The sequence below is a fragment of the Egretta garzetta genome, unplaced genomic scaffold, assembly GCF_000687185.1.
Source record: "Egretta garzetta isolate BGI_Z169 unplaced genomic scaffold, ASM68718v1 scaffold108, whole genome shotgun sequence".
In the NCBI taxonomy this organism is placed as follows: Eukaryota; Metazoa; Chordata; class Aves; order Pelecaniformes; family Ardeidae; genus Egretta; species Egretta garzetta.
The window spans coordinates 1,901,018-1,922,144 of NW_009260614.1; the positions used below are offsets into that span (position 1 = coordinate 1,901,018).

The following is a 21,127-nucleotide window of genomic DNA, read 5'->3' on the forward strand; positions in this document are numbered from 1 at the left end:
CTCTGGACACGCTCCAGCCCCTCCATGTCCTTCTGGGAGTGAGGGGCCCAACGCTGAACCCAGCATTCGAGGGGCGGCCTCACCAGTGCCCCGGACAGGGGCACGGTCACTGCCCTGCTCCTGCTGGCCACACCTGTCCTGATACAAGCCAGGATGCCCTTGACCCTCTTGGCCACCTGGGCATACTGCTGGCTCATATTCAGCTGCCTGTTGACCAACACCCCCAGGTCCTTTTCCGCTGGGCAGCTTTCCAGCCACTCTTCCCCATGCCTGGAATGTTGCCTGGGGTTGCTGTGACCTGGACCAGTGACATCAATAACACCCCGCCTCCTTTTCATGAGGCAGGACTTGACTCAAAATGGTAATTTATATTTGCTTAGGAAGAAGCCCTGTGATGTTTAAAGGGATGACTAGGTTTGCAGGTAGTTGCTGATGGCTCATGGAGGGTATGCTTGGGGAGGCAGGAGGTGCCCTTGAGCTGTGCAGTGTGATGAAAGTGTTGCCCTTGTAGGGCAGAAATATGTGCTGTTTGCACTAAGGAAAGGTGAAAAGCAAAAGTTATTCTGTTGATGCTTGAAAGCCCTACCTTCTGAAAGCTGAGTGCAGGAATCTGTTTAAACCCAACTTCAGACTAAGGAATAACCAACCTTCTCCTTCCCTTACCACCCCCTGGGGCCTTTCCAAAAAGGGCTGGGGAGAGGGAAAGATTATAGATGGACTTGGCAGCATCTGAAAATATTCCTAAATTGTCGAGAGGTCTGTAAGGACATCCCAGTTCTCTCTTTGGACCTTATTTTCCATTAAACAAATTCTTAAATATTCCCTGAAACTTGCATGTGCATCCTCAGCATGGTTACACTTGACCTGGGAAGGAGAAAGACCAAAAAAAGGCTCTGGACTAAAGCTGTTCTGCAAAATGGAAAAAGAAAAGATGTGTTACTTCTTCAGAGTGATAGATGGCAACATGCTTCCTGTCTTGGAAGCCTAAATGCAAAGGGTTTATTAAGGAGAAGAAAAATCAGGAAGAAAAGCCCAGTTGCTCGCTGTTACATTTTGTGGATTTTACACTGTCGCTTCCCTGAGGTGCATATGAAAATACCGTTAGAGTGGAATCAGTGGAAGCAAAATCGAGTTGAAACACTGCAGTAAGCTGAAGCCAGGGAGAGTTAAAAGATGTGCAGTGTCTTACAGGACACAAGTCCCATGTGTGCTGCCATGCTGGGGCTGTGCTCTGTCCAGGTTGGAAGTGCCTCAGGCAGAAAATGTGACTGTCTGCTTCCAGCAAACTTGGCAGTGCTCCACAAATAGCAAGTTGGATTTTATTAGGATTGATTTTAAAAGAAAAAAAACCACAATCCCCCCAAGATTGGAGCAGCAAGATGGACCAGATTGCTGCTTTGAAGAGGGAGGGCAGTTGCAGCTGGGCTTCGCAGCACTGGCTGGGCAGCCATGGGGACTCTGGGGGAGTTCCCAGCAGGGTGCTGCGTGCGTCTGCTGAGATGTTTGAATGCTGACTGCCAAGGTAGAGCAGACTGGACTATTTGGGCTACTGGAGTGGAAAAGCATGGGGGAAAATGTCTTGGCTGAGCCCTCAGGGCTCTTGAGGGTCTGGTGATGCTGCTGAGATAATACCCAGAACTGTTTGAATAAATTGGTGCTCTTTCTAGTAACAGTACCACAACTTTGCATTTGGGTGTGCATGTACAGACACCTGTGTGCCATGAGAAATGGTGAGCTAATCTGATCTTTATCAATTCCATGCATCGCAGTAAAAATGAGATCATCTTTGAGGGAACAGAAGAATTCTTGGGACCCTCTATCCTATAGGATATCCTAGAGGATTGCCCTCTGTCCTGTAAGAGTCCCTATGCATGCTTTTAGAGATTATGATATGTCATCTTCTGTTTTATTGTTGCCATAGTTTGTACTGGTTTTGAAGACCATAGATGTTACTTAATGTCACATAATTCTATTTTAGAGTAACTGTTGGAAAGACAGCTTCCTGGTAGGGAGCTGAGGTGGGAAGGCGTGAAGTAGTTTATTTGATGGATGCATTTTCTAGGTAGTGACTAGTAAATCTCTGTGCCTTTGCGAAGGGCAGACACAGAATGGAAACTTAATTCAAAAATAGGAGAGTGGAGGTCTTGATAATGCAGCCCTGGTTCAACTTGGGGAAAAATGGGGGGGGAAAAAAAAAAACAAAACCCAACACAAACCCTTCAAAAAACAACAACAACAAAACCCCCAAAATGCATGACCTGAACTGGGAAATCTCAAGACCACCCATGTGTCTTGCTGTAAGAATGGATAAAACAGGATCTCTGTATCCCCGGTCACCTGGGCGCTGGTGTCCAGGTACTTGCAGAGGGGTACCTGAAGTCAACCACCAGCCTCTCTAGGGTGATGTGCCAGATGATGCTTTTCTTTCCCAAATTAAAGCGCACCAGTAGGAGAGCAGCTGGAATCAGCTTTTCAAAGGAGATGTGCTGATCAAAGGAGGCTTGGCTGCGTGCTCAGAGATCTGAGCTCGGCAGGAGCCGAAAGCTGTATGCCACTGCCTCTTGCAAAGGCTTCTTGAGGTCCTGCGGCTCCAGGCTCCTGCACTTGTGTTGGACCTGCTGCACGCCATACGCAGTGATCGCATACAAAACCTCTACCCTCCTCTGGAGTGTATTTACTATATGCCAGATTTGTTTTAAACTGCTTTGAGAAGGTAACTCTCAAACTTCACGTGTTGTTGGAATTTTTTTCTGTCTCCTTATAAAGCTGGCATGGTAATTAGCGTAGTCCAATTGCAAGATGCTGAGAGAGAGAAATCAATTAATTCAAAAAATGACTTACAGAAGCTGTAGAAATACAAAAGTTAGTCTTTTAATCTTCGTGTGTGTTGGAGATGCTTCTTTCTTTTCAAATAAAGTTCTCATTTAGTACTGGCAAGTTTCTGCAGAATAACCATTAGTCCTGTCACTTACTCAGGACTGATCCTGGCTGGTTTAAAATGCACTGAGCTTTGCTCTGATCACAAACCAGCTTTTCTACGTGAGGCTGAGGCAATATCCACAAACACCTCTTTTTTTATCTTGGCTTTGCAGCATAGCATGTAATTTTCTGTACTGCTTGAGCTCCAGCATCTAGGCAACGAGAGGTGAGCTGAGGACCTGGTTTCAGACTCAAGTGTTTGTTTTGTTTTGTTTTTTAAACAGACCAACCCCCAATCCAAAACCTCAGATATTATTCGAGTACATCAAGGCACGTCAAGGAAATGTGAAGTGATGTATTTGGAACAAAAGCTTGTTTGTAGTCAGATGATTTTGTGCAGGGTCCTGAGCACTTGGTCGGATATGGAGGGGCTGGAGGAGTATTTGCCTCTCCCCTGCCCTCCCATGGGTATAATAAATGTGACTCAGATTGGTTGAACATGCAGATAGCATTTTTATGGGGTCGTTTATGTTTTACGCTACAGTTGAGCTCCTTGTGTTTTCCTCTTCACACTGAAATGTCTCTGGCTGTTGAGGACGGTGTCATGTGTTGGGTTTTCTTTTTGAATGCATCCCTCCAGTTGCATTTCACGTGGTTGCTGGTATGGGGGGTCAGCAGCAGAGACAGACATAACTGGATTTTCTTTGATGCCTGGTTGAAGTGGCATTAAACTGGCTCTTGTGTTTCTGTCTCAGTATTTGGGGAGCATCATTGAGGTCTTAGCAATGGGAAGCTTGACTCAAATGTTACTAGAAAATGGCTTGCAGTAGTTAACAGGGCACGCAAAGCCCTGAGCTCCATGTATGTTGTGTTGTGGATTCCTGAAGAGCTGGCTCAGAGGGCACTGCCTGTGGCCTGGTGTCCCCTCTGGCTCAGGAGGGTTCCAGCTGGTTTTGCTGAGTCTTCCATGTGCCAGGGTCTATTTTAGATGTGGATGCGTGGTTTGGGGAGGGGGTTTTAGTTGATTTAAGCCTGTTTTCCCTCTTTCCGCAGGTGTGTCGGGAGTAAAAGCTGATCGCTTTGAGGAAGCGATGACGGCAAAGCACTGCGCACTCTCGCTGGTGGGAGAGCCCATCATGTACCCAGAGATCAACCGCTTCGTGAGGCTCCTGCACCAGCATGGCATCTCCAGTTTCCTGGTTACAAATGCACAATTCCCAGATGAGATTAGGTAAGAGCTGGACAAAACACCTCCCTGCTAAAGCATTTGAGTGCTGACCTGTGTTTTAATTCTATTTTATTGCTCATCAGTGTCAGCTCTGCATGAGCACTGACAATGAAAAAAACCCATTTGGGTTCCATTTGGTTTCTCTTTGATTTTAATCTTAATCTCCCTGTGCTTTTTCTCATCTCTTTCTCTCCCCCAGTTTGATTTTTCTTCTCTGTGTCTCTTAGTGTGGTTTCTTCTGAAAGTGAAGAGAATGTAATATAGTACCTCCTGGAGGTGCGAGGGAAGAATAGCGAGCGAGCTGCATTTTGTGCTTGGGCACTGGATAACTGGTGTGAGTGTTTCTGACAGCTAGAGCAGGAGACTGAACACCTAAACTGCCTTTTGGGTTTGTGTGCGTCTCCTGCAGTCTGATCTTTGCTCTAACTCCATAAGACCAGCCATAACTGCTCAAACCAAAGATCTGTACAGCCTAGCATCTCCAGCGGGACCCAGAGTGCAGGATAAGAATGGGTGAAAAGCGCACACTTGTCTGCAAAAGTGGGATCAGTAGCTTTTAACCTCCCTCTGAGAGGGACTTGAGCTCAGCATTCACAGTGTTCTAATGAACTCTGAAAGAGTCTTTACAAATGCAAAGAATCCTTCTTTCTGATGTTCCTGAGCATCCAGACTGCTTTTAATGAAATCGGAAGCAACGTAGGAAGGAAGCGCAGCACGCAATGTGAGTGGCAAGGTAGCTGGGAGCTTGTCAGAACACAGTCAGCTGATAACGCTGTCAAAGTCTGACCCTGGAGTTCTGTGAATGCCTTGGTGGAGCCGTATGCAGGGTGGATTTGGGATGTCGCTCAGCCTGCTGTTTCAGCTCAATGCCCCTCTGTGTTAGCACTTTCTGGTAGAGCTTCCTTTTCGCTTCCTTCCCGTGGTCTGAATATGGCAGTGAGGGGGGTGGGCATGCAATTTTTGAGTGAGTAATTATACACTACAAAGGCATTCCAAATGATTGAATAATTGTGTAATCAAGTTACTTTAAGTCATGTATTATGTGCTTGATAGACAGAAATTGTTCTTTCCTAAAAATAGCGTTTTAAAAAGAGCATGCACTATATTTTGAAGTTGCATTCCTTAGGATCTGCTGAACACTTTTAAAAAGAAACAAGAAAGTGATAAAATGCTAGTCTTGCTGTCTTAAAAATTGCAACTAATCTTTGGCTCATCAAACCAAATGATTTGCTTAATATGGGACTTGAAGTATACACCGAGCTTGCTTTTTCCATTGTCGGCAGAGGGGAGCTATAGTCTGAAAGTTAGTCCTAAACCAGGCAGCACAACCTCTGGCATCCAGCATCCGGATGGGGAGCATGGCCTGGTGTGATCGCTGGGTTTAGGTGAGGAACCTAGAGTTTAGTCTAGGAGTTTAGATGAGGTCTCCAGTGGGTGCTGCCTATGCCTTCCTCCCTCCTCTTCTCTTCCTCCTTTTGTAATTGGACTGCAGCCTCATCTACCTCCAGACACACATGTGTTTTCATAAAGCGAGGACAGTTTTATTGCACGTGAGCTTGTACTGAGCAGTTACCTGGCTCTTGTCCTCTTCCTCCTCTTGTTTCTGATTAGTGAACAAGAACCCTTGCGTATGTGTCTGCATTTATGAGCATCAATAATAATAATAATAATGAGCAGATGCTTATTATTGCTCATAAGCAAATGCTCATTTTTATTATATTGTTGTTTCTGTTCTTTGTATCCTTGACTAGGCTCTGTCCTGCCTGGCTTGTGAAACCACCTCGTGGCTGGTGGCCTGAAGTCGATTTATTGCTCTTGAGTTGTGCTGTGCTATTTGGCCATGCTTCCTGCCCAAGTTCATACATGGTAAATGCCCTGAATTTGATCTTAGCTTTCTAAGCTAGCTCAGAAATTACAACCAAAAGCTTAAGAGGAACACTGGCAAATCCATCCTAGTACCATGCAACTAAGTTTCCTGTTAATTAGGAAATGTCACTGTGTTCCCAGACATTGGTTTGTGCTCTGCTCCTCCCTGGTGCTGGCTGGACCCAGGACTGCCCCTCCTCCTTGTTCCCCTTTGTCAGAGTGTGCATGGGGCTGTCCTGGCTCCAGTCCCAGCCATGACAGAGCCCTGTGGACTGCTGTTTTGGCCAACGTGGGACAGAAATCCCTCCCCGGGATATCTTCTAATTCCTTCACTTTCTCTAGTATAACAACGCGTCTGGCTCTTGCCTGTCCTTAGGATTGAGATCCTTGCAGAGGAGATGATTTCTTTTCTCAGCTCATGGTTTGAAAAATGCTCGCTCCCGTCTTCACCAAGTCCCCTTTTAATTAGGCAAATGCAGCATTAAGTAAAGAAGAGTATTTTGGCTATGTTCTTTGAAACAAAATGCTTCAATTCACTTATGCCTAGAACATTTGGTCATTTTTTGGAGACTGTGGCTTTGGGCTGCCAGTCCAGACAAGCTTGTTTACAAACCAGGGGTTTTTAACCAAAAATGTTAAATTTCTTCTGGGCTTTTTTGTTCTTCTGTCTAAATACGTTTAGATAGGTTTGAGTGTCCACGTTAAGTGGATTTTTCCAATAAGAGCTCTGCTCAGTCTCGTTCTAGACAGTTCTTGTCCCTTTGTCACCTTTGGGGAGGGCAGGGGGGGGTTAGTGTATTTTTAGGTGGCACTGTTTGGCAGCTGAACAATAGTTTCTAATTTCTTCTCATCTTCTATAAAGAACCAAATCAAGCTGGGACTATAGCCTGCTTGTTAACAGACCTCACGAAAACTGCTTTCAAAATGTGGTCCTAAAACCGAAGCGCTGGAGTTACAGGGTACAATTAGGATGTCATTTCATCTTGGAGATGCTGGGCTGGAAGATGCCATCGGGGTGGATGTGTGTTACGCTCCCTGGCTTTACCAGTTCTGTCTGTGACAAGGGAGCTTGTTTCAGGTTGTTCCTCTTAATGCCCTTCATTATCCCTTCGCTAATGGACTGCAGCGCTGCTGCTTCTCCTTTATACCCTGGGGGTTTATGGAAGGGATTAGACTCGACCCAGGCTCTTCACACAGCAGAGGAGGTTTAATCTTTTTAGAAGTTACTGGTGTTGGGCTCACAGATGCTGTGCTCACCGGCACTATGTGACCAGAAAGACTGTACTGCAGGATTTATGTGAAATAAGAGCCTTGGAAGTGGAAGGAGAATGCGTTGGGGGATTGTGCTTGCTTTTATTTTCAAAACAGCTTTGATTTCCCTTCAAAAAAATTATTTGACTGATGATGCTAGCTGCAGGTCAGGTAAGTTCAATGTGTCCAGCAATAGAAACTGGCTGAATTATGGCTGTAGTTCTATTAAATAGGATTATTTTTCCATGGGCCAGAGCGAAGAGATCTTGGGGAAGGGGCTGAGCCTTATGGTTTGTAACCATGGGGGCTGTAGTGAGAAGCAGAACCTTTCAGCGCCTCGCCTGAACCCCTGGCAGCCTGCTTTGGGAAGCCCTTCTGAATGCGTTACAGCAACACTGGGGTGAAATATGTTCCAGTTCAGTGAGGAGAAAATAATTAAAATGTCAGCTAAGGCCTCTGTATGTGATGTTCTTAGCTTTGGGGTGTATTATTTGTTGAAAGTAGGTTGTAACGTCTTGCTATTAAGATGATGGTCACTTGGCAGAGATGAACCACTGGACTTGGATAGTTTTCCCTGTAAACACTGTATAGCTCCTCTCGCTACTGGACCAGCAGAGCAGCTTGTTTGGAGATAACTGTATTTTGTGTGCTTTGATAGGAAGGCACAAATCCAGCTAGTGGTAATGTCTGCAAACAACAATTCCCTTTTTATCTCCAAGGAACCTTGAGCCCGTAACGCAGCTGTACGTCAGTGTGGATGCCAGCACCAAAGAGAGCCTGAAGAGAATTGATCGACCCCTCTTCAAGGATTTCTGGCAGAGGTTTCTAGACAGTTTAAAGGCCTTGTCTGAAAAGGTACCCAATTAAGAATGCATTTTAAAATATCTTTTCCTTCCTTCTGCACCTCACCTACTTAGGATAAAAGTAGAAGACCTGAGAGGCGTTAGATGGACCGTGGAGTGGGTTTTGGCTGTGCTGGGAGCATATTTGTTTTGTATGTTAAGGTGTATAAAGCCCAGTGAGTTTGATCAGTTTTCCATGTGGGGAGAATTTTAATGACACAAGGAGAACAGAATGTGTGTCAAATGGGACAGTAAACTCTGCTGTGAATAAAAGATGGTATGAGAGATGAAGAGATTATAAAATAGTAGAAGGTTTCCTAATGAAGTGTTTACACTGAAAGCAGGCTGCTTAAGGAAAACTGGGCATTCAGGGAAGCCTAGGAAGAGTTATAAAACCCCTTGTGGCCCTTAGCACTGGTTCCCAAAGGTTCCCTTGAAACGGCATCACATGAAGGACATTAAAATATGTGTGCTGGAGTTTACTAGTGCTAGTTAGCCTCATCCTATGTAGAAATCTGCTTATTTCTGGAAGATTTGCCCAAAACAGTAGATCTGAACGTAATAGCAAGGGTGATCCTTTATGCCGTCAGTGGTTTGCAGTAGTTTGTGTCCATCTGAGACTGCTGAGCAGTGACCTGCGGGCCCATGGGATCTTGTCTGCTGCTGCCAGCTCAGAACTTAGTCTACCGTGTAACAGTTTTTGTAGTAATTAATGAAGCACTTGTGGTCCCAGCATCACATGAATTAATAAGAATAGTGCTTCATGAGCGTGTCTTCCCTCTTTTATTTACTGATACTGTGCTGTGATGGAAGCAAGCACGTCTGTTTACTGATTTGGCAGAAGTTGACATGTTACCTGCTGAGATGAACAGACAAGAGAGGCTGTTTCATTTGAATAATGAGTTTTTCTGCCTTCTGAGATGACAAAGTTGGACCATTTTCTGCCAAATGTACTTACATTAGTAGATCTGGGAGGCTCAGTGTAACTGGGCGACACTTTCTTCTGCAAAGGCATGTGAGTAGCTTGATCGAGCTGTTTGCATGCAAGAGTGCTGGCTGATCTCGATGAGCAAAATCTCAGGCCAAACTCTGAGTTTACTGAAATCAGGTACAAACTTACCGAGTTGTCTGTGTGAGTAGAGGAGGCTGTGGAAAGAAGGGGAGCTAAAATATTGAAGGCAAAAATATTGAAAAAGCCTTTTGGGAACTTGCTTCTGCCCATTATTTCTTTTCTTCTGCCTTTTTTGACCCTGGATAGATGTGGTTCATTCATTGCTGTGTGTTGTCAGAATTTCCTTGTGAAGAACTGAAGGTGAAAGTATTGGCAAGTCTGTCCATACAGCTAAAAATACTCTGGTCAAGGTGAAGGGGAGAGGAAAAAGCAGCTCAACTAGCAGGTGTGTGTTCTCCTCAAAGCAACTGCACTTTGAAGGGTCCTTGAAACACTGATAACACAAGAGCCAATTAATAGCTGCTCCAGTTGGTAATGCACTGCTCTGCCAGCCCCTGCGCAGCTGCATCGTCACATGCGGCGGACAGCAAGAAGTCTTGAGGAAGCTGCTGGCTGTTAGGTTTTTCTCTTAATGTTATACATGGTTGTGGTACCCAAAAATGATCTCAAACCGCTTCTGGGCAGAAGTGTCTTCTCTTTTCCTTCTGAGCACATTGATGGTGTTCATGTGCGATGTTAAGCACCATTCTATAGGGCTGTGATGAGTGAAAGGTGGTGGAAGCTAATGCATCTACTGATTCTTGAGAACTACAGCTCCTGTCCTGGAATAGGTGGGGAAGCTCCTGTCCTGGAATAGGTGGGGAAGCGCTGATGCATTGTGTTGGGAAAGTGATGCTAATGTATCTGGAAACAAAATACAAGTCCTGTATTTTCACACTGCCTGACAAACTGTCCAGGCTTATTCATTTCTCCTGAGACTGAGACAAGCTGGCATTGCAGCTGATGTGAGTCACTGCTAATAAGAATCATGGATAGGTTTGATCTCTGCACATTGAAAAAATAAACAAAAATGGGCAAAGGGAGTTTTTAAAAACACAAGCTGTACCTTGCTGTGCTTGCTGTTGTTTGGCAAGTGCTGTTCCTGCACTGTTACCCTGCTGGCTGTCCCCAGGGCTCTGGGCTCGGTGCTGCAGGATGTGCGGCTACAGGCAGGTCCTGCTGCAAAATGCAAAATTGAAACAGATGAGTGGGAGAAAGGAAGAGGAGAGGACACAGTCCTAGATGAGAAAGGAGGGAGGATGTTGTTCTTGGCTGTTCTCTTTCCTGCTGCTGAAAAGCAGGCTGATTCTTGTTAAAAATAGAAATGAGAAGGCCTGAGCAAAGGGGTGAGTTTTGAATTAGTTGCCCTAGTGAGAGATAGTTATCCTGATAATGATTTGACTGAAGTTCCACACAAAGTTCTTGAGTCCTTCATTTAAAGGAGTGAATTTAATAATGACTTGTTCCCAGTATGATTTGGCAGCATCATACAGCATGTTGGTGACTAGTTGCTACACTTGTTTTCAAAGGAAGTTCAGGAATAAATATCCCAAAAGATTGTTTTTCTTTTCTTTCTGCAACAACAGCAAGAAACCCTCTTTGCTGCTATTTGAAGCAAGTTTTGTCCTTTCTAGAATGATTCTCATTGAGATCATCTTTATGTTAAATTATCTATGCTGAGAAATGTTTCTTGAGAGAGGAGTTTGTTAAACACCAGATAGGCTCCATTTGTTTCTTGTCATGCGCCTTCTGCCCTCCAATTTAAATTGAGAGGAAAAAGACCTTAACATGTGCAATTTAGGATGTGCCCTTTCCAAATGTTGTGTTTGAGAAGTCTTGTCTCGTCCTCTGACAGCCTTGAGTTCATCAGGACGATTGAGAAGTGACTTGACTTGATAGACAAGCATGTGGAGGAAGCACTAAGGATGTGAATCCTCATTCTCATCATAAGGATGAGGCATCTCTGTTCCAGTGGTTGAAAGGCATTTCTTCCAGCCATTGCTGCTTCATAATGCTATATCCAAGCGGGAAATGAGGTACAAATTAATAACAAGGGTCCAGAAGCTCAGGAGGGAAGAGGTAGATTTTCCATCCCTTGAAGTTTTATGATCAAGTTGATGCTTTTTTCCAAAACCACCATTAACCAAACGTGCTGTCTGAGCAAGAAAATAAGGAACCGATGTTCTTTGAGCTCTCATCCACCAGCAGTCAGACTTGTGATCCATTTGTGTTTGGACTTTGTGCTCTGTTTCCCTCTGTTACTAGACTGGATTCTGTAGCTTGAGAAATTTTAAAAACTGTTGTCCTTGTTGTCTGTAAATCACAGAGTTTTTCCCAAGTGATAGGGATGTTGACTGAGACAAATGGGAATCCCCCACTGAGTTGCTGATAAATGAAGTGGGGATGCAGTGACTTAGTACAGCAAAAGTCCTTACAGATTTCTACCCAAGCACTTTGGAAATAACTGGAGAAAGGATGCTGATGGGCTTATGTGATGGATTGACCTTGGCTGGATGCCAGGTGCCACTAAGCTGCTCTGTCACTCCCCTCTCCAGCAGGACAGGAGGGGAGAAAATGAGATGGAAAAGGAAAAAAAAAACTCGTGGGTCAAGATAAAGACAGTTTAATCAAAAGCAAAAGCTGCGTGTGGTAGCAAAAGGAAAACAAGATTTTATTCTCTACTTTGCATTAGCAGGTGATATCCAGCCACTTCCCGGGAAGCAGGGCTTTGGTGTGCATAGGGGTTGCTCCAAAAGACAACATGTTATAGAAGACAAATGCCCCCCCCCCTTCCTCTTCCTTTCCCTTAGCTTTTTATATCTGAGCCAATGTCACATGGTATGGAATATCCCTGTGGTTGGTTTGGGTCAGGTGTCTTGGCTACATCCCCTCCCAGCCCACTGGTGGTAGTGGTGGACAATGTTGGAGACACAGCCTTGATGCTGTGCCAGCACTGCTTGGCAGTAGCCAAAACACTGGGGTGTTATCAGCACACTTCTACATACCGATGGAAAGCACAGCACCATGAGGGCTGCTATGAGGAAAATTAACTCCATCTCAACCCAACCCAATACAGCAAACCAGCAGAACATGCCCTGTTTGTGGTTCAACACTACACTACAACATCTCTGAGCATGCTTTTTTCTACCTGTTGAGAGAGCAAGACAAGTCTTGAAGTAAGTGGCAGCTGCTCCATGGATGTTCATGGGCTTGGGTGAGGATAAGGTCCTTGGTGTCACTCGTGTGCTCTGAGGAGCACTCTACTGACCTTGATGTGGTGTGACCTCTTCTGTCTGTATCTTCTTGACTTAATCATGATAAATCCTGTCCAAGCTGCTTGATATGCTGTACCATATAGTACTTGCTGTGCTGCCAGATGCCAAGTAGGCATTGCTGAACTGCTTTAACTTTCAGGGGATGGGTGCCAACATTCTCTTAAACAGATTGGAGCCACACACAAAGCAAACACGGGACAAAACCCTTTAGGTTAATAGATGTTATGGCATTGCAGGAACTGATGATGAAGCAGAACCTTATCCTTCCTGCCCTTCCAGGAGGGTCACAAAAAGCAAAAGAGAGCTTAGTGGCACTTTTTGGAAGTCGATTAGACTTGGTCTTTAGACATCATATGCAACTCTTGCTTTAGATCCTGGGTAAAACCTTGCCCTCACTTTTTTTTCCCTACTTCAAGGGAATTAAGGTTTCATAGAGAAACAGGGTCATGGTTTTGTGGGTGAGGTATAGCAAATGTCTTTTTTTCTCCTTTCTTTTCCTATTAAAAAGAAGACCTAGAAGGAAAACTCTTACCTCTGCTTGTCCTAGGATATCACATATTTGATGGTACATGGATTTGGCATCTGTGATGCTTGTGTACTGCTTGCTGGTAGGTGCTGGAGATGGCTTGTCCAGAGGAAGGCATGAAATACAAAACTGTCTTACAGAATCACAGAATCCCAGCATGGCAGGGGTTGGAAGGGACCTCCAGAGATCACCCAGTCCAACCCTCCTGCTCAAGCAGGGTCACCCAGAGCAGGGTGCACAGGACAGCATCCAGGTGGGGCTTGAATATCTCCAGAGAAGGAGACTCCACAGCCCCCCTGGGCAGCCTGTTCCAGTGCTCTGTCACCCTCACAGTAAAGAAGTTCTTCCCCACGTTCAACTGGAACCTCTTCTGCTTCACTTTGTGCCCATTGCCCCTTGTCCTGTCACTGGGCACCACTGGGAAGAGTCTGGCTCCATCCTTGTGACACCCACCCTTAAGATATTTGTATGTGTTGATGAGATCCCCTCTCAGCCTTCTCTTCTCCAGGCTGAACAAGCCCAGCTCCCTCAGCCTTTCCTCATAGGGGAGATGCTCCAGTCCCCTCAGCTTTGTTGCCCTCCTCTGGACTCTGTCTAGGAGTTCCTCATCTTTCTTGAACCGAGGAGCCCAGAACTGGACGCAGTGCTCCAGGTGGGGGTCTTGCCAGGGCAGTCTCCTATTACCATCTTCCAGTTCTGCATTTGCATGCTGCTTACAGGTAGTTACTCTTACATTTTGGGATGATGAAGATGCCAGCTTGCATATTTAAACATTTTCAGGCTTGCATCTGGTGCTGTTTACTTTAGTCTTTTTTTTCTTCCAATGTGATCCTTTCTTCAAAGTTACCCTTGGCTTCTACGTGATTACAAACTTAGTGTAAATACACCGAGTTACACCTTAAGCATGTTTTGGTGCTTATTATATAATACATGGCAGTAACAATTGCTTTTATGAAAAGAGCACATTTGATTTGCATGGAGATTACTTCTGTGGTTACTGGAGGAGGGGAGCTGGTTTGAGCCTGGTCTGATGCTTCTGAGTGAAGTGACTTTTTAAGGAGAATTTAAAATTCACAACAGATGTTAGAATCAGTAATCAATTTTGCCACTATAAATTTAGAAGAATTTGACTCTTCTGCACAGTAACTGCTCTCCACCAGCTGTGTGCTTATTTTAATGGTTTTGCTAATGAGACTTGTGGTGTAAGCTTTTTGAAATGTAATGTGATGAGTGTTACAAAGGTATGATGTTTAATATTAAGTTATTGTCTCTGAAATACATCTCTTTTCAGCTTAGCTTACAGTGAGCAGCAATCTGCATGAGGCTTCAGCGGCATTCTTGGCTGCAGAGGGAGTGAAATCTTGTTTCTTCTTCCTGTTCTAGTACCTCTTGGTTTGCTTGCAGGCAAGAAAAGGGGAAAAGCATTCATAAACACACTTCAGTCAAAATGATGTGTTATTCCAAGCTGCTGGTCGTTGCTGTGTGTCTTATGAAGACATGATAGTGGGGCTGGGGGCGAAGGCAAGGCTTCTCTGGCCACCCAGCGAGCCCAGGGTGGAGGTGAGGGTAAAATCCATGTTCTCTTAGCCCTTGCCCAATGCTTTGTCCATTATCCCACATCGATGGCCTCCTCATTACTGCCTGGTCTTGGGGGTAGCCAGGCCCATGGGCAATTTGCTTGCTGTTTGTTCGTGCCAGTTACAGCTGTGGAGAGGCTGCCCAGCTGCCACCCTTGTTGGTAGGAGGCCCTGCTTCCCCTTCCCTTGTCCTTTGGAAATGGGCTCTGACCTGTGAAGTGTGAATGGGAGAAACAGAGGGCCCTCCTCCTCTTCTTCCAGCTTCACCCTTCTCTTTCACTCCTTAACTAGCACACACTATTTAACTCGCCTAGCTTTTCTGCTACTTAATGTCTAAGAAGCATTTGCTGTTCTTGCCCTTTCTTAAACTTGATCTTTCTTTTGCCTTGAGCTCTTCCTTAGAGACTCCATGAGAGATGCCAGACTTGGCTTTTAGAGAACTTGGTTCAAACCAGTCCCTATTCCCCCTTCCAGGCCTTCTGTTCTTTAATAACCCAGTTGCTAACAAAGGGCTGTTCTGTTCCCTGGGGCTTGGCTTTGGGAGCCGGAACTCCCAGTTTATCCCAACAGGCTCCGTGGTCCTGGGGATGTCTCCTCACTTTTTTATTCATTAGTTGTGAAATAGAGCAGTTGTCCTCACGTAAAAGCACCCTGAGAAGACAGAGCATGTGTGTGTTTTCATGTGAGCTCTTAAAAAGGAAAGAGCGAGCCTAAAATTCTGCTTGTGGCAACTAGGCAAAGGAAACTTCTATCTGCACTTTATTTTTGAAACATGTTTTTATTTAAGCCTATAAAGTTGAAGTAACTGGGCCAGATGCCATAGATTGGGATTGCACAGGGCGTTGCATAATATTGCATTCTGCTAAATGGAGCTGTTGGACTTCTCCACTCACTGCCCAATTATCAGTTGCTCTAGCATGATGATTCAGATAAGGAGCGTTTATTGGGCTCATTGAATCTATTCATTTGACATTTCAGGGAAGATGAGTTGACAGAGCATCTGCAAGAGTGATCTATTTTCTCATCTTGGATGGTCAGTGTGTAATTGAGGCGAAAATGCTCCAAACAAGAAAATGGATTTTATGGGAATGTGGTAACGGGTCTGCTGGTGCCTCTCTGAAGCGGAGGAAAAGTACACATGGAATTGTGCAAGGAAAACAAAATCAGGAAGACTTATTGCTTTGGAGTGGTGAGAAATCCTCTGAGCAGTGCAGGTGTGTTCGGATGACAGCGGTTGGGCTGCTGTGTCCCGGCTTGCAGAAGTAGCTGAAGCAACGCACGGACTTGGTGCCCCAGGGCTGCTCAGTGTTGCATTGTCATCTGGTGGGGTGGGCACTGGGAAGGCTTCCCTCTGTTTTGGGGTGAGATTGGCATGCTTGGATCAAACTGCTGCTGAAGGTGATTTGAGCAAGTTGATTTGGGGCTGAAGCAGCTGATGAGGGCTTGGTCTCTTCCTCCGGTTCTCCTTTAGGGCAGGGTGCTGCAGCAGGTAGGTGGTACAGAGCTCAAGGAACGGTGATGTCCTCAGTGCTCTGCTTGTCAGTGATCTCTTTCCTCAGCTCCCATTTTAGCTTCTTGGGGTTACCTGAGTACCAACAAGAGCAAAATCTGACCCAAAACTTCCTTTGTCAGATTGACTTTTGGCAGTAAGCCAGCTCATGTAAAGAAGTGCTGGTTTTCCTTGTTGCATTCAAAGGGAGCTGGTGTTGTATGTTGGGTAATTGTAACTTTGGATGCTTGGAGGTGGGTGTAAGTGATGGTTGTGATCAGTGGGGCAGCCTGTGACCTCCCAAACCAGGTGCCCCCTCCATAGTTTCCATAGCTGCTGAAGTTACCTATCTGGAGCCTTGTTGACTTGCAAGTTGTGCGCTTGAGAGCCAAGTCCTGCATTTTCTCCTTGGATGAAACTGCTGATGGATTTGCCAATGTAAGAAATGCAGGAACTACATCACACAGATTCAGAGTCTCCTCTGAAGCTGCTAAATTGCTGGAGCATCTTTCATATAAATTTGTGGAGTTTATTGTCTTGTACGTACTTGAGCACAGAAAGCCTGTAATTAGTAACAGTGACAAAAGGTCAAAGCAAACTGGCAAATCAAAGGTGACTTTTTTTTTTACACAATTAAGGCCTTTCTGATGGGTAAGCTCAGCTTCTTTCAAATCTGTTCAGCCATTTCTAAGTGCAATAGTCAGGTGCAATTACTGTGCTGACTACTTTGGGGATCTCCCTCTTGTTATCCCAGAAGAATGCTTGCCTGCTCATAAGTCTGTTTGGTGGAGGAACTGATATTGGATGCACTGTAAATGATCTCTTCTAACTGTTCTAAAACTGGAGGAGCATAGCGAGTATAGGTGGTGATGAGCCCTGGAACTGGAGACTTGATGATCCATAGCACTAACGTGACTTTACAGACCTGCAAAAATATTTGTCTGCTTCATTGCGTTTATCTCATTCTGGCTTTGTGTTGAAATTTGCTTACTAGTCTTGAGGAGCCTTATCTCCACATAAGGCTCTTCTGAAGAGCCCAGCTTTCTGTGAAAGTAGGAAGATCTGAAGGCTTTTCCTAGAGACTGTGTCTCTAAAAGCTTTGATTCGAAATGTTGGAGTTTCAGGTAATGTCAAGCATGTACCTGCCACAGCAGGCTCCTCAAGTGGGAGTAGAAGTAGCACTGTGCATCCAGAGACACTTAGGACTTTGTTAAACCCTTTGTCATGATCTTTTTTCTTTAAGAATCAACACAATTTTAAAATCCGTATGTCAGGCTCATGAATGCCTTTGAAATGTGCAAGATTTTATTATTGTTACAGATTGGACTCACTCCTTTACAGAAAGTAAAGACTGCATAGCATGGCTATCTTCGTCTGGCGTTTGCTAGGCAGCGCTCCTGTCAAAGGCTCTGGCAGTTGCCTGAGTAGAAAGCTGCCATTTTTCTTCAGGCTGCCAGAGAGGCAGATAAGTTGCAGTTGTGGAAGGTGGGTAATTTAACAGTTAAACCTGTGCCTTGGTGAAACTAGGTGAGGAGGTGGAGCTCATCGGTAGCCAGGCATGGTGCCTCATGCCTGAGGTTTGCACCCAGGCAGGTCTGTGAAGCTGGCTGCTCTGCAGGAATGGGACCTGGCAGTTTGACCATGATGCTAACCCTGGTTTTTGCCATGACTTTGGATTACTTCTACGATCTGTTTTAAGATACTCATTCTTTTTCCTTCTTTATCCAGCCTCTGTTGAGCCAGTCCCTCTGATTCTGCTCTAAATCCTCTATTTCCATGCATTGCTTCTCTTGCAGTTGTCTGTGGGGGATGGACTTCCAAGTCTGATGGAGCAATGCTGCACTTTGAGCAAGGTGGGGATGGCAGGATGCTGCATGGTGGCAAATGAGAGCTCTTATGCTTTGTGTGATGCTTCAAGAGAATCTTACCTGGTTGCTCTCAGAGATGCTTAGTTACTTCGTAGAGTTGTTCAGGTTGGAAAAGCCCTTTAAGCTCGCCAAGCCCAACCGTTCCCCTAACCCTGCCATCCCACCACTAAACCCTGGCCCTAAGCACCTCGTCTGCCCAGCTTTTAAACACCCCCAGGCATGGGGACTCAACCCCCTTCCCTGGGCAGCCCCTTCTAGTGCTTGACAGCCCTTTTGGGGAAGGAATTTTTCCCAATGTCCAACCTAAACCTGCCCTGGCACAATTTGAGGCCATTTCCCCTCATCCCATCGCCCGTTTCCTGGGAGCAGAGCCTGACACCTGCCCCCCCAGCTCCCCCCTCCTGTAAGGCAGTCATAGGGAGCAATAAGGTTTCCAAATGCTCATGTGTCTGCACTTGAGAGCACATGAAGCACAGGAGTGGGGCTGAGATGAACTTTACTAATGCCAGTGACTGGCATCCTTAGAGCTGCTGTACATGGGGATGTCCCCCCTAGTAGGTATAAGCAGTCCAGGTCAGGGGTGTGGTCTGTGGTCACCCAGTGGTCATGGGACATGCAAAAGAGCTTGTGGTGGCTTTCATCATGTCTAGATGGAGATGGCTGCCTGACATGGATTGCTGGATGCATCTTTGTGTGGCTTCAAGGGGAGCAGAGTGCTGTGCAGAAAGGTAGTGGCAGCTCCTGTGCAATCAGAAGCAATGCTTGCCTTGTGAGCTGCCAGTCTGCAGTCCCTCCAGATGCTGGGCTGTGATGCTGGGGTAATCAGGGGGGTAAACCTTCTCAGCAGATGGAAATGATGGGGCAGGGGCTAGGGGTTCAAGTAGGGTTCTCTGGAAGGGGTCCCGAGAAGGGCCACCAAGGTGATCCAAGGGCTGGGAAGCCTGCCATAGGCTGAGAGAGCTGGGTTTGTTCGGCCTTGAGCAAAGGAGGCTCAGAGGGGATCTCATCACCATGTACCAGTACCTAAGGGGTGGCTACAGGGAAGATGGAGACTCCCTTTTCACAAGGAGTCCCATGGAGAAGACAAGGGGCAGTGGGCACAAGTTGCTCTTGGGGAGATTGTGATTGGACACGAGAGGGAAATGTTTCCCCATGAGAACAGTCACCCATTGGAATAATCTCCCCAGGGGAGGGGTTGACTCCGCCACATTGGGCACTCTTAATACTCAGCTGGACAGGGTGCTGGGCCATCTTGTCTGGACTGGGCTCTTGTCCAGAAAGGTTGGACCAGATGATCTTTGAGGTCCCTTCCAACCTGGGATTCTATGGTTCTATGAGAAGTACTGCTGCCTGCTCTGAAGTGGTGATACTCTACAAGTTTTCCTAGAGTGTATCTGTAGAGAGCAATCCTGTAAATCCAGTTCCTTGAGGCTAAAGCTCAGAGGCCAACTGCTCAAAATGAAGAGCCAGCTACAAAGCCTGCAAAGGCTCCCAGTGCTGCACCTGAACGCTCAGGTAGGTGCTAGTGAGAAGGGTTTGGAGGGGGTTAACAGCAGCCACTGCTGCTGTTTTGCAGCAGGATTGATCTCCAGACCCTGAGAGTGCTGCAGAGCATTGCCCAAGCGCTGCTCAGGGGCTGCTTTCACAAGGCTGCCTGTGCGGAGCATCGCTCCCGTGTGTGCTCAGATGAGGAATGTCCCCTCTCCAGGCGGCACCTCTCAGCATGCCTCACTGCCCCAGCACTGTGCAGGACTGCGCTCAGTCCCCAGCTCAAGCTGGAGCTCAACTGTTTAATATGATGGGCAGTTAAAATGTTTAAAGCCTATTTACCTTTCCATAACGTTTGCTAATTTACAGCCTAACTCCTGAGTTAAGGCTTTACAGGAGCAGTAGTCTTGCAAGGATTGTTCAATCAATAAGAAAGAAATGTATTTCAGGCTCCTTGTTTATGTTGTTCTTTGTTAAATGAAACTGGCAGATTTTTCAGCAAATCATGGTGGAGCTTTCAGTCCTGTTTTTAGATGATTTGGACAAAACCCAGAAAAATGTCATAAATCCTTTGCTTCACAGACTGCAAGAGTGATTTTTAACAAGGTAATTCTGTTTTTATGGTGAATTAATCTATGCTTTCATCCTTTGACTCTTGAAGTTGCATTGCTGGTTTGTTTCCTGAGATAATGAGTGTCAGTTTATTCTCTTAAATAAAATAGCCCCTTCCCAGGCTTCGGCCAAGCCCATGTGCCATGCCACGAGTCGCGCATCCGTCACGTCTGTGCTGCTGGCTGCTGCTGTCTGTGAGTTACAGCCGTGAAAGTGCTCACATTTTGTCAAATTACAGATTCTCTTTTTACCTTACAGACGCGATACTTCTTCATTTTCATGATCCTGTAATTGCTCACTTAAACTGTTGTTACTACACAATTAAAATACAGTTTATTCTTCCTTCCTGTGTCCCCTGTTGCTGAGCAAAAAGCACTGATTTTGAGGACTATTCTTTCAGAGCCCTGCAAAATTTCAGTGGGATGTTGTTTTCCTGACTGAGATTTCCCAACTGCAGAGGTCCGTAAGGAAGCATCCAAGTCTCTGGCTGTGTGTATAAATAAGTGCTGGGATGGCTTAAAAATACCAAACACCTGGCAGCTGTTGGGGGGGAGATTGGGTTCCTCTGGATCTGAAGAGACATGGTTCAGTTCAGTCTTTAGGCAGAAACGTTTGGCTAAAGTTGGGCTCTGTTTTTAAACTCCTTTTTATCCCTTTTTTTGGTGGTTTTTTTTTGTTTTTGTTGTTGTTCACAAATGAATGCCATTCAAGTTGTTCCTTTAATATCTCTGATCTGTATGTTAAGATATTTTGCTGTTCAAAGCAAACTTTCTTCCTTGTCCCCTTCTTTGGGGCTCCCCTCCTTGTCTGTAGCTTGATTTTAATGCTGTCCTTGACTTCCTTGCACTGCCAGGGTTACAGTTGTGCACTATTAAGTGAGGGGCACTCTTCGTGGGGTAAAACACTGGCTGGAGAGTGAGGTGTGGTGAAGGGAGTTAAATCCGGCTGGTGGCCGGTCACAAGCAGTGTCCCCCAGGGCTCAGTGTTGGGGCCAATTCTGTTTAACATCTTTATCCATGACCTGGACGTGGGGATCGAGGGCACCCTCAGTGAGTTTGCAGGTGACACTGAGCTGGGCGGGAGTGTGGATCTGTTGGGGGGGAGGAGGGCTCTGCAGAGGGACCTGGCCAGGCTGGATCCATGGGCCCAGGCCAATGGTGTGAGGTTCAACAAGGCCAAGGGCCGGGTCCTGCAC

The 21,127-nt window shown here is 45.8% G+C and overlaps 1 protein-coding gene across 4 annotated transcripts in view; it reads left to right on the forward strand.

Moving 5' to 3' along the window:
• LOC104131883 (S-adenosyl-L-methionine-dependent tRNA 4-demethylwyosine synthase TYW1) overlaps nt 1-21,127 on the forward strand; it is a 119,442-nt gene that overhangs the window by 47,926 nt on the left and 50,389 nt on the right. For all 4 annotated transcript variants that reach the window (XR_004842790.1, XM_009645099.2, XM_035900542.1 and 1 more), the window contains exons 11-12: nt 3,973-4,150; nt 7,984-8,119. Coding sequence is in view for 3 of the 4 variants with exons in the window: in XM_009645099.2 (XP_009643394.1) it covers nt 3,973-4,150; nt 7,984-8,119 (314 nt within the window). In the remaining variant the exon portion in view is untranslated. The remainder of the gene's footprint in view (nt 1-3,972; nt 4,151-7,983; nt 8,120-21,127) is intronic.